General features: G+C 39.0%; 1 protein-coding gene across 1 annotated transcript in view; it reads right to left on the bottom strand.

The window, feature by feature from the left end:
* Positions 1–831: 831 nt before the first annotated feature.
* The window catches only part of LOC127672696 (cytochrome P450 3A9-like), a 54,199-nt gene continuing 42,176 nt past the window's right edge, over positions 832–12,854 (bottom strand). The window contains exons 10-13 of the mRNA XM_052168007.1: positions 5,965–6,125; positions 4,516–4,742; positions 1,808–1,970; positions 832–927 (exon numbers count right to left, since the gene is read on the bottom strand). Coding sequence (XP_052023967.1) covers positions 832–927; positions 1,808–1,970; positions 4,516–4,742; positions 5,965–6,125 — 647 coding nt within the window. The remainder of the gene's footprint in view (positions 928–1,807; positions 1,971–4,515; positions 4,743–5,964; positions 6,126–12,854) is intronic.

Genomic DNA, 12,854 nt, shown 5'->3' with positions numbered 1-12,854 from the left:
AGTGGTGTATAAAAGAAGTAGGGAGGGGTAACAGAAGAATTGAAAGAGGAAAACTGGTCAGGATGTAATGTAAGAGAGAAATACAAAAAAATAATAATAATAATCAGAAGTAAATGAATCTTAGCCAGACTTAGGATGTAACCAAAGTTCCCAAGTCTCAGGAAGTTCCTGAAACTTACAAGAGTCATAAGTTCTCAACTCCCAGGTTACATAAACAGTAACAGTTTCAGGGAACTTCAGGTTGGATCATTTATACATATGTAAGCAACCTCTTACCCATGATTCTGTAAGTACCGCCTTGAAAGGCACTGGCTCACGAAGCTAGACTTGGGTAGAATCATTGCTTTAGTCTCTCATTAGTGCCATAACTGAAGTAAATAGTTGTTCTTTCACAACTCCCTAGTAAAAGTCAATACCATCACATTTATTGACTTCTCAGCTTGGTACTTCGTAACAATGTGCTGCAAATAAAAAGGTTTGGTAAAAATTTGGTCATTAGCATGAGTATAAAAATGCTCATTTTCAGAAATAATTGTTGATAAAACTAGTAATTGGTGTTTATTTTCTTATCAGACATTAGGGTATTTGGTCAATGAAGCAAACATAGGCAGTCCCCTAAGGACCAGGGAATTGAATATATTTATCTTGGATTTGTGTCATTACATCCTTATGTTCCACAGATGATAACTTGCACAGAGGCTGAGCAAGCTCAAAGAATACCCAGAATCCTGCAGGAATGCACAAAATTACTGCAATCTTCATCTCTGTATTCATTCACAATATGAATTGATTTCTGGTCCGGGATACAACATCATAACAGACCATTATACATCAAGCTCCACTAATGGTCTCGTCTCTGGACACAACTTTTAAAAGGAGTGGGTTCTCTGGTTGAAGAAGTCCTTGTTTTCTTAATTTCAAAGGGATCTGCAGCAATTAAGCAAGAACAAGAAGCAATCAATGAAGTGACGACAACAAATTGCAAAGAAGAGATGCACAAATGCCCAAAGTGCTTTTACAAGTGCACAAAACTACTTTAACTTCCAGAGCCCTTCCTTAGGTTCTATCTCCCTGTTTGGCAGACAGGGTTTCTCACTGGCCTGGAACTCAGAAACTATACTAGGCTGGCTGCTGAGTGAGCCCCAGGAATCTACTGATCTCTGCCTTTCCAGTGCTGGGAGCTGGGAATACAAATGTATACCAAAACACCTAGTTGGTATTAAGTGGCCTGGTAGCTGGGTTTATTGGTTGGTAGGTCGATTGGGTGGGTTGGTTTGTTGCTTGCTTTCATGCTTTCATGCTTTCATGCTTGCTTGAGTACTTGAGTGCTTGAGTGCTTGCTTGCTGGCTGGCTGGCTGACTGGCTGGCTGGCTGGCTTGCTTTGGTTTACATGGGTTATGGTGATTAAACTCAAGTCCATGTGCTTTCAAGACAAGAACCTTACTGACTGACCTGTCCCCTAAAGCCCCTTAGTTTAGACAATTTTTTCCATTAACTTATTTATTCATTCATTTTACATCCCAATAGCAGCCCACCTCTTCTAGCCCCCACTTCACAGAGTCCCTCCTCCTGTCTCCCCTCTTCTTCTCCTCTGAGAGGGTGGGGGGTGTCCCTGGGTACAAGTTTAGACAATTTTTATACTTAGGTCTTTTAAAGCAAAATTTGCAACTCTAAATCTGAAATACTTAAACTCTCCAATAGGTGTTGCAAAAATCCTAAAATCAAAATGCTTTTCTGCTAACCAATATTCCAGTTTATAAAGCACAACTCCCATAAAAACATAACTTACTGAAAATTAACACTGACCTGAGTTTCCTTGCAGGATTGGAAGGAGAAGTCCTGTAGGACTCTGACAAGAGCAAGTTTCATGTTCATGAGAACAAACCTCATGCCAATGCAGTTCCTGGGTCCATTCCCAAAGGGCAGGTATGCGTAAGGGTTGATGCTGTCCTGATTATTCTTGCTGAACCTGGTCCCACAGGAGTAGATAAAAGCACATTAATAAAGCACCAATGAAGTATAAAACCCACAACAGCCATTTGTTTGATATCCCTTAGATACCCACAAGCAGTAGTAGACAAGACGTTTGCATGGACTGGTTGTGAAAATTCTGGTGTGACTTTTTGCAGTTTCTTGCTTGGACACAATGCAATGTGGTCATTTTCCCCTCCCATATTAACTTCTCATATACCCTCACTAAAATTCTCTTCTTCCAAACTTGTCCCTCACCCACTTTCATGTCTATTTTGTACAAGTCTTTCACAGGTGGCCACAGATTTTGTGTGTTCATGATGGTGATGGCCACATTCTAACTAGAAGACACTGTTAGCACACCACCCCGATTCTTTCGCTCCCACAGTTTTTCCCTCCTTTCATCCATAATGTTCCCTGGACCTATGAGTGATATGCCATAGGAATTATACATTACAAGTCACAGAATAAGGTCAGAGGATTTGGTGCCAATACTGGAGATGTTTTCCTTTCTCTTCTCTGTTATTCTCTTTTCTACTTTCTTCCATTTATTCTTTCCCATGATGCCTACCTTCCCTTTCTTCCCACTTCTCTTCATCTCCCATTCTGTTCCAACTTCCCAGCTTCCCTTCCTCCACCTTTCTTTTTCCTCCCTATCTTCCTTCTTTCTTTCTTTCTCATCAGTTTCCTTTCTTCCTTCTCCTCTCCTTTTTTTTCTTGCTCTTCCCTTCATTCTTAACTGGATAATTTAAGTTAGGTACTTTACAAAGATACACAATGCTACTCTAAAATAAGATAATCATTAATTTGTATCTCTGTGTGTTCCTTTGGGTATAAAAATCTAAGTGGGGGGCTGGAGAGATGGCTCAGCGGGTAAGAGCACTGACTGCTCTTCCAGAGGTCCTGACTTCAAATCCCAGCAACCACATGGTGGCTCACAGCCACCCACAATGAGATCTGATGCCCTCTTCTGGTGTATCTGAAGACAGCTACAGTGTACTTACATATAATAAATAAATAAATCTTAAAAAAAATGGTGGATGCTTTGCCATAGAGCTGTGGCCTCCCACCTCTTTAAAAAAAATCTAAGGGGACAAAAAATTTTATTCAAATTAGATACATGTAAATGATACTTAAGAGGAAAACACTGCTTTGTGGAAAAGTGGCAATTGCAAAGTAATTATGTATTTGTTTTTCTTTTTCTTTTCTTTTTTTAAATTTTTTATTTATTTTATTTACAGTCCAGATTTTAACCCCCTTCCTGGTCCACCCTCTGATTGTGCCACATCATATACCTCGTCCCCCATCTCCATGAGGATGTCTCCACTTCCCATCCCCACCCCACCATACCTCTTCAGCCCCTGGAGTCTCCAGTCTCTTAAGGTTAGGTGCATCTTCTTTGACTGAGTCCTCAAAAATTCTGATGTGTAGAGTATTGTAGTTTCACAAATGTAATGAGGGTTATGGGTGTATGTGTATGTGAATAAACACAATGTATGGGTGAATGGTTGCTGGTCACATAGAATTCCCTTAAAAGTGCCCTGAGTACTGATTTGTTACTTTGTCAAACATTCTCTGTTGTTGAAATTTTTCAACATAATGATTTATGAGTGTTTGGAGTAGTCCCTTATGTACAGTAAACACTTATTATTTTATTTCATTATTAAATGAATATAACAGAAGTACAGTCAATCATGTGTATCACAAAAAAATATAAGAAGTGGAATGGACAAAACTGGAAGAAACACAGAAGCCACCTGGTCTAAAAGGCAGAAGAACTAATGAGTCCTAGTTAACTTCTTCAGCGAGTACTATATATACAGTCTTAATGGTGTACAAATTGTACATCATAGCCAACAGCATAAGGTACCAGAAATCAGGAAGTGTACAATTAGATGCAATGACTGCCTAGATACTGAGCCTTTAGGCTTGCCAGCCTTGCCCTAAAAATTTCATTCTTCATTTTGTTTGCCAATAAAATGATTAGACTGTAAAACTGTGTCTGAATCTTGATCTTGACTCCACTTTTCCAGAAGTTTCCCACTTGAACTATCTTCAAAGAAAGAGACTTCTAGACAGCAAGAGACATGGCTTTGGAAAAGTCAGATAGGATAAGATAGCTGTCAAGGACAACAGCAGAGGCAGGAGTGGAAGGGCCCATGGTCTCAACTGTCCTTGACAGGGCTGCTCAAACCAGGCTTTTAGGTGATACCATTACAGTCACGCTGGAGGACCTAGGAGGCAGTCTAGCCAAAAAGAAAATGTAAATGCTTTCTAAAGATAATAGAAACAGCTGAAAGAAGAGAAAGTTAAATCTAGGAATGAAAAGTCTAACACATAAAACAAGATAGTGCTGAGAAAACTATGATGGAAGCTACTCATGTCTTAAAAGTTGGAAAAGATAAATGGATGGAGAGACAGATGATAACCAGAAACACAGACTGGTTGTTATTGCTACTTATGTGTCTTCAACATCAGGATTCAACACATCAAGACTGGCCTAGTCTGGGTCTGGGTAGTTTCTTTTTCCCAAGTCCTTGTACCTTTCAGGGCAGAATTCATCAGGCTCTGGCCAGTAATTCGGGTCTTTATGAAGAGCAAAGGTTGGTATCATCACCACAGTCCCTTTGTGAATGAACACCCCATTGATTTTAATATCTTTTTTACAGACTCTCTCAATTCTTCCAGCAATTGGATATAATCTGAGAGTTTCATTCACCACCATGTCTAGATACTCCATCTGTAGCAGGGTATCATAGGTGGCAGGTGCCTGCAAAGAGAGACAGAGATTTTCATAAATTAAGGAAGCTAACTTTCACCTGTGGAGAACTAAGTTATTGCACTACCCTAGAAAAACTCACATTGATAAAGGACCTTAGCATTTACAAAGATTTTTAATAACTGACATACTTTAATGTGCTTGATGCATCTTTGCATCAAGGATGCAAAATGGAGGATAATTATGAAATACTAAAAGACTTTGTGACAATCCCAAACTCAGGATCTGAAATTATCATTATATGCTATGTTTTTTTTTATTTTGAAGAACTATGACTAACATGTCATGATAATTAGAGTTACAAAAATTTAACATACATGGTTACAATTCTACAGACAGTACAATTCCACATATGTACTTGAAAGTATTAGAAACAACATAGGAAGAGAACAAATACCTATTGTATTTATTTGAAATTATCCTATATGGCCATTCTTTTGATTGTATATAAGGTTTGGAAGCATTGATATGATAAAATGCTAAATGATCTGAGGAGATAATAGTCTCTCCTGTATTAAAGGTGACAAAAAATACAAGCCATTGCTATCACAGTGCTCAATTTCAACCTTGGTAAAAGTCAACCCACTCACTGGTCCAGCCTGCTGGTTGTTCATTCAGGGCTTGCCGATGATCTCTGAAGAAAGTGATAAACCAGATAGACCACCCCATAAACCAGATAACCTCCCAGCCCACAGTTGTGGCAGAACTATAAAGACCAATGTGTAAAACTTGTAACAATTACTATATTAGATTTTTGGGCAGACCATAAGATAGTATGACTCAGGAGTCACCTATGAGTTGAGAGAGATGTATATGGCAGTACTAAATCAATCTGCCTAGCTCAGTTCAGCCAAGGCCAGTCACACTCAGGCAACAAACAGTACAGTAATGACATCAACAGAGCTTACTATCCAGACACTTGACTAACCAATGCTCACATTTCCAGATCACTATGATTTTGTGGATGTTTCTTGATAGTTTTGTGACAGACAAGCTATCCCAGCATTTCTCTACAATGTTATTTTCATAAAAAGCATCATCTAATGGCTGCTTCTCATTCTTTACTCTTTTTAAAAACCTTCTTAAATAAAGATGGTGAAGGACTCAATGCTTGAAATTTTTGTTGAAAATTTCTCCCTGCATGGGTTAAGTGGTCATACATTCCAATGCTTCTTCTCTTCTCTTCCTTCCTCCCTAGATCCCCTCCCCTCACCTTATTGGGAAGAGCTGCATCAATTTCATCCTGTAGTTTCTTCTGTACATCAGGGTGAATGGCCAGCAAATACAAAACAAAGGAAAGAGCACTGCTAGTTGTCTCATAGCCAGCAAAAATAAAGATAACTGACTGCGCCACAATCTCCACATCGGATAATGCTAATGGGAAAGAGAACTCATTTTAATTAAGTTTATTTATTGTGTGTGTGTGTGTGTGTGTGTGTGTGTGAGAGAGAGAGAGAGAGAGAGAGAGAGAGAGAGAGAGAGAGAGAGAGAGAAAGAGAGAGAGAGTGAGAGAGAGTGCTATAGCACTCTTGTAGGAGTAAGATTTGGGTCCCAGAGTTTGAACTCAGGTCTGTGACTTGGCAGCAAGTGCCTCTTTCTTATGAGTATAGTTTACCAATATCACTGGCCCACTCGATACATTTTAGGTAAAGGAGATCAGTACTTTAAAAAATCATTATTTTGATGAAAACAACCCAACTAGTATCGCAAATTCCTAAAAAGATCGTGAAAAAGCAATTCAGAGTCACTGCAGAGGGCTTCATTCTCACACTGGTCTGACAAGGGATTAAAGTGGGAAAGTCATTTTTGTTGAGCTTCCCTAAGGTCTACACTCCTCTTGACCATTTCTGCATTCTGACATCCTCAATATCTCCCCAGATGAGAAATCTCAGTAGGAAGCATTACTGTGTAATGTATACAGTTTCTCCAGTGTACCCCATAGATAACTAGAAATATACCTTGTTTTGTTCAATTTTAATTTTGGCTGTTTGTAAAAATTGAAATCATAACTGCTCAATTACTAACAGGCTGGTAACAATTTTTTTAACATTCAGTCTACTCCATTTTAAGATTTTTGTTGTTTTACTTTACTTAAATGTGTGTGCACTCATATGTGCACTCATACACATAGAGTACATGTGTAGGATCCAAACATGGATATGCAGTCACACATGAACATAAACTCAGAACAGGATTTGGGTGTCTTCCTTCATCATTCTCTGTGCCATTATTTTGGGATATGGATTCTTACTGAACTAAAATCTCATTATTTCAGCTAGTTGGGCTGTCCATTGAGCTCTGGGTCCTTCTGTCTCCATTCTCCAATTTTGTGGCTATATAGGCACATGTAGCCATGACCTCAAGCTAAGTTTTAGACAGAATAATTTAATTTTTATTAAGAGAAAATACTATCATCCACCATCTTCACTCCTGGACAGACAAGACAGGCAACACCAGGTACACAGAGATATCCTGAGTTTAACATCGCTCGGGACACAGCCTGCCAGGCTTCTGCCTGCACCCAAGGCCTGGGCAGCTCTGCAGGCCATCTGTGTACCAGCCCTGTCCTGGGCCATTTGCCTGAAGAATGATGGGCAATTGGAAAGGGTCCCCCCAGCATCCATGATCTTTGCTCCCTGACGGACCAGACAGGCAACACCAGGAACACAGAGACAACCCGAGTATAACATTGCTTGGGGCAAGGCACACCAGGGCTCCAATGGCACCCAAGAGTAGGACAGCCCATCAGCAATCTGTGTCAGGGGAAACCCAGTCATCCAGTGGTGCTGAAATAGCCTTACAGGCTCACAGGAGATTCAAGCACCAGCCAGTGACAACTGGACCAGCTAATGCCAGAGATAACCAGATGGCAAAAGGCAAATGTAGAAACGTTATTAGCAGAAATCAAGGCAATAAGGCAGCATCTGAATCCAATTCTCTGACAACAGCAAGTCCTGGATACCCCAGCACACCAGAAAAACATGATATGTTAGCACATATCATGATGCTATTAGAGGATTACAAGAAGGACATAAATAAATCTCTTAAAGAAATACAGGAGAACATGAATAAGGTAGAAGCCCTTACAAAGGAAACACAAAAATTACTTAAAGAAATTCAGGAGAATATGAATCAACAGATAGAAGCCAATAAAGAAGAAACACAAAAATCGATTAAAGAAATGCAGGAGACACTGTGAAAAGGACAAAACAGCAACTAAAAGATTGAGAAAGGATCTTCACCAACCCTAAATCCGACAGAGGGCTAATATGCAATATATACAAAGAACTCAAGAAGTTAGACTCCAGAGAACAAAATAACCCTATTAAAAAAATGGGTACAGAGCTAAACAAAGAATTTTCACCGGAATAACTTCAGATGGTTGAGAAACACCTTAAGAAATGTTCAACATCATTAATCATTAGGGAAATACAAATCAAAACAACACTAAGATTTCACCTCACACCAGTCAGAATGGCTAAGGTTAAAACTCAGGAGACAGCGGGGGTTGGCGAGTATGTGGAGAAAAAGGAACACTCCTCCACTACTGGTGGGATTGCAAGATGATACAACCACTTTGGAAATCAGTCTGGCGGTTCCTCAGAAAACTGGACATGACACTTCCGGAGGACCCTGCTATTCCTCTCCTGGGCATATACCCAGAGGATTCCCCAGCATGCAATAAGGACACATGCTCCACTATGTTCATAGCAGCCTTATTTATAATAGCCAGGAGCTGGAAAGAACCCAGATTCCCTCGATGGAGGAATGGCTACAGAAAATGTGGTATATTTACACAATGGAATACTACTCAGCAATTAAAAATAATGAATTCATGAAATTCTTAGGCAAATGGTTGGAACTGGAAAATATCATCCTAGGTGAGGTAACCCAATCACAAAAGAATACACATGAAATGCAATCACTGATAAGTGGATATTAATTAGCCCAGAAGCTCTGGATTCTCAAGACACAATTAGCATATCAAATGATACTCAAGAAGAGGGAAAGAGAGAGTCCTGGTTCTGAAAAGAATTGATCCAGCATTGTAGGGCAGTACCAGGACAGGGAAATGAAAAGGGGTGATTGGAAAATGGGCAGAGGGAAGAAGGCTTATGAGACTGATGGGGAGGGGGAAACCGCGAAAGGGGAAATCATTCAGAATGTAAACAAAGAATATAGAAAATAAAAAAAAAGAAATGCAGGGGAACTTGGGTCAACAGGCAGAAGTCATGAAAGAGGAAACAAAAATCACTTAAAGAAATACAGGAAAACACAAACAAGTGAAGGAACTGAGCAAAAACATCCAGGATCTAAAAACAGAAGCAAAAACAACTAAGAAATCACAAAGGGAGACAACTTTGGAGATAGAAAACCTTGGGAAGAAATCAGGGGCCATAGATGCAAATATCAACAACAGAACACAAAAGATAGAAGAAAGAATATCAGATGCCAAAGATACCATAGAAACCATGGACTTAACAGTCAAAGAAAATGCAAAATGCAAAAAGCTTATAACCCAAAATATCCAGGAAATCCAGGACATAGTGAGAAGACCAAAACCTAAGGATTATAGGTATAAATGAGAGTGAAGATTTACAACTTAAAGGGCCAGCAAATATCTCCAACAAAATTATGGAAGAAAACTCCTCTACCCTAAAGAGAGAGATGCCCATGAATATACAAGAAGTCTACAGAACTCCAAACAGACTGGACCAGAACAGAAATACCTACCATCATAATAATAATCAAAACCCCAAATGTACTAAACAAAGAAAGAATATTAAAGGCAGAAAGAGAAAAAGCCAAGTAACATATAAAGGAAGACCTATCAGAATTACACCAGACTTCTCACCAGAGACCATGAAAGCTAGAAGATCCTTAGATCTCATACAGATTCTAAGAGAACACACATGTCAGCCAAGACTACTATACCCAGCAAAACTCTCAATCACCATAGATGGAGAAAACAAGATATTCCATGACAATATCTTTCCACAAACCCAGCCCTACAAAGGATAATAGAAGGAAAACACCAATACAAGGAGGGAAACTACACCCTGGAAAAGGCAAGATAGTAACCTTCTTTCATCAAATCCAAAAGAAGATAACCACTCAAATGTAAAAATAACATCAAAAATGACAGGAAGTAATAATCACTATTCCTTAATATCTCTTAACATCAATGGACTCAATTCCCCAATAAAAAGACATAGACTACCAGACTGGATACATAAACATGACCCTACATTTTGCTGCATTCAAGAAACACACCTCAATGTCAAAGACAAACACTACCTCAGAGTAAAAAGCTGGAAGACAATTTTACAAGCAAATGGTCTTAAGAAACAAGCCAGAGTAGCCATTCTAATATCAGATAAAATTGACTTTCAACCTAAAGTCATCAAAAGAGACACGGAAGGACACTTCTTACAAGTCAAAGGAAAAATCCACCAAAAAGAACTCTCAATTCTGAACATCTATGCTCCAAATACAAGGGTACCCTCATTTGTAAAAGAAACTTTAGTAAAGCTCAAAGCACACATTGTACCTAACACAAAAATTGTGGGTGACTTCAACACTCCACTCTCCTCAATGGACCGATTAGGAAAACAGAAACTAAACAGGGACACAGTGAAACTAATTGAAACTTTGGACCAATTGGATTTAACAGATATATAGAGAGAACATTTCATCCTAAAGCAAAAGAATATCCCTTTTCTCAGCACCTCATGGTACGTTCTCCAAAATTGACCATATAATTAACTGGTCACAAGACAGACCTCAACAGATATAAGAAGATTGAACTAATTCCATGCCTTCTATCAGATCACTATGGAGTAAGAGTGGTCTTCAATAGCAACAAAACAACAGAAAGCCCACATACACATGGAAGCTGAACAATACTCTCCTCAATGATATCTTGGTCAAGGAAGAAATAAAGAAAGAAATCAAAAACTTTTTAGAATTTAATAAAAATTAAGGCACAGCATACCCAAATTTATGGGACACAATGAAAGCAGTGCTAAGAGGAAAAGTCATAGCCCTGAGTGTCTCCAAAAAGAAACTAGAGAGAGCACACACTAGCAGCTCATCAGAACACCTGAACGCCCTGGAACAAAAAGAAGCTAATTCATCCAAGAGGAGTAGAAGACAAGAAATCATCAAACTCAGGGCTGAAATCAATCAAGTAGAAACAAAGAGAACCATACAAAGAATCAACAAAACCAAGAGCTAGTTCTTTGGGAAAATCAACAAGATAGATAAACCCTTAGCCAGACTAACCAGAGAGCACAGAGACAGTATTCAAATTAACAAAATTAGAAATGAAAAGGGAGATATAACAACAGAAACTGTGGAAATTCAAAAAATCATCAGATCCTACTACAAAAGCCTATACTCAACACAACTGGAAAATGTGGAGGAAATGGACAATTTCCTAGACAGATACCAAATACCAAAATTAAATCAGGATCAAATAGATCATCTAAACAGCACCACAACCCCTAAAGAAATAAAAGTGGTCATTGAAAGTCTTCCAAGCAAAAAACACACAGGACCAGATGGTTTTAATACAGAATTCTATCAGATATTCAAAGAAGACCTAACACCAATACTCTTCAAACTATTCCACAAAAATAGAAACAGAAGGAACACTACCCAACTCTTTCTATGAAGCCACAATTACGCTGATACCAAAACCACACAAAGATCCAACAAAGAAAGAGAATTTCAGACCAATTTCCCTTATGATTATTGATGCAAAAATACTCAATAAAATTCTTGCCAACCGAATCCAAGAACACATCAAAATGATCATTCACCATGATCAAGTAGGCTTCATCCCAGGGATGCAGGGATGGTTCAATATATGGAAATCCATCAATGCAATCCACTACATAAACAAACTCAAAGAAAAAACCACATCCTTTCATACTAAAAGTCTTGGAAAGAACAGGAAAGCAAGGCCCATACCTAAACATAGTAAAAGCAATATACAGCAAACCAGTAGCCAACATCAAACTAAATGGAGAGAAACTTGAAGCAATCCCACTAAAATCAGGGAATTCATGAAATTCTTACGCAAATGGTTGGAACTGGAAAATATCATCCTAAGTGAGGTAACTCATTCACAAACGAACACACATGGAATGCAGTCACTGATACTAGCCCCAAAGCTCTGAATACCCAAGACACAACTCACATATCAAATCAATCTCAAGCAGAAGGAAGGAGAGGGCCCTGGTCCTGGAAAGGCTTGATGCAGCATTGTAGGGGATTACCAGGACAGAGAAGTGGTAGGGGGTTGATGGGGAACAGGCTGAGGGAAGAGGACTTATGGAACTTATGGCAAGGGGGGAACTGGGAAAGGGAAAATCATTTGGAATGTAAACAAAGAATATAGAAAATAAAAATAAATAAGAAATAAAAAAGAGAGAAAATACTATCATCCATTTTACTTAGATGAAGAAGATTTTCCAGGGTGAGGGAAATAGTTCAATGAGTAAAAGGATTTTCTTTGTAAACATGGGGACTTTAGTTTTAATCCCCAGCACCCACATAAAAACCTTGAAATGTTTTGAATGAGTATGCAATAGAAAAGCTTGAGAATACAGAACATGAGCATATCCATGAACTATACCTGTCCTAACGAACCTGAGGCGATAGGACTCACAGTATGGTGTATAGACCAGTAACAACAACTAGAAGGTTCTTGGCAGTATCAAAAGTTCCACACATCTCCCTGGTCAGTATGTGAACTTTCAGGAGCTGTGGTATTTATATGTATAATCTTTTGGATAAACAAGAAACGCCAGTCTTTAAAATGTGCAATTCAGAAATCAGGAGAGCTGCAAAGAAAAAGGACTGGCCATGGAGTATTGAGTGATGGGCTGGAGAAATGGCTCAGCCTATTAGGAGAGCAGGCCATTCTTGAAAATGGACTGACTTCAGTTGTGGGCAGCTCAAACTGCCTATAACCCCAGCCCCAGGGGATCTGATACCCTCCTCTGACCTCCCAGGTACCTAAACCCATGCAGTCTCACAGAGAGGCAGACATACACTCATATAAATTAGAAAATAATTCTTATAGCTAAAGGGTAA

This window comes from Apodemus sylvaticus, chromosome 22 (assembly GCF_947179515.1).
Source record: "Apodemus sylvaticus chromosome 22, mApoSyl1.1, whole genome shotgun sequence".
Lineage (NCBI taxonomy): Eukaryota > Metazoa > Chordata > Mammalia > Rodentia > Muridae > Apodemus > Apodemus sylvaticus.
The sequence above is the reverse complement of the archived record's forward strand: the minus strand, read 5'-3'. Positions and strand labels throughout refer to the sequence as shown.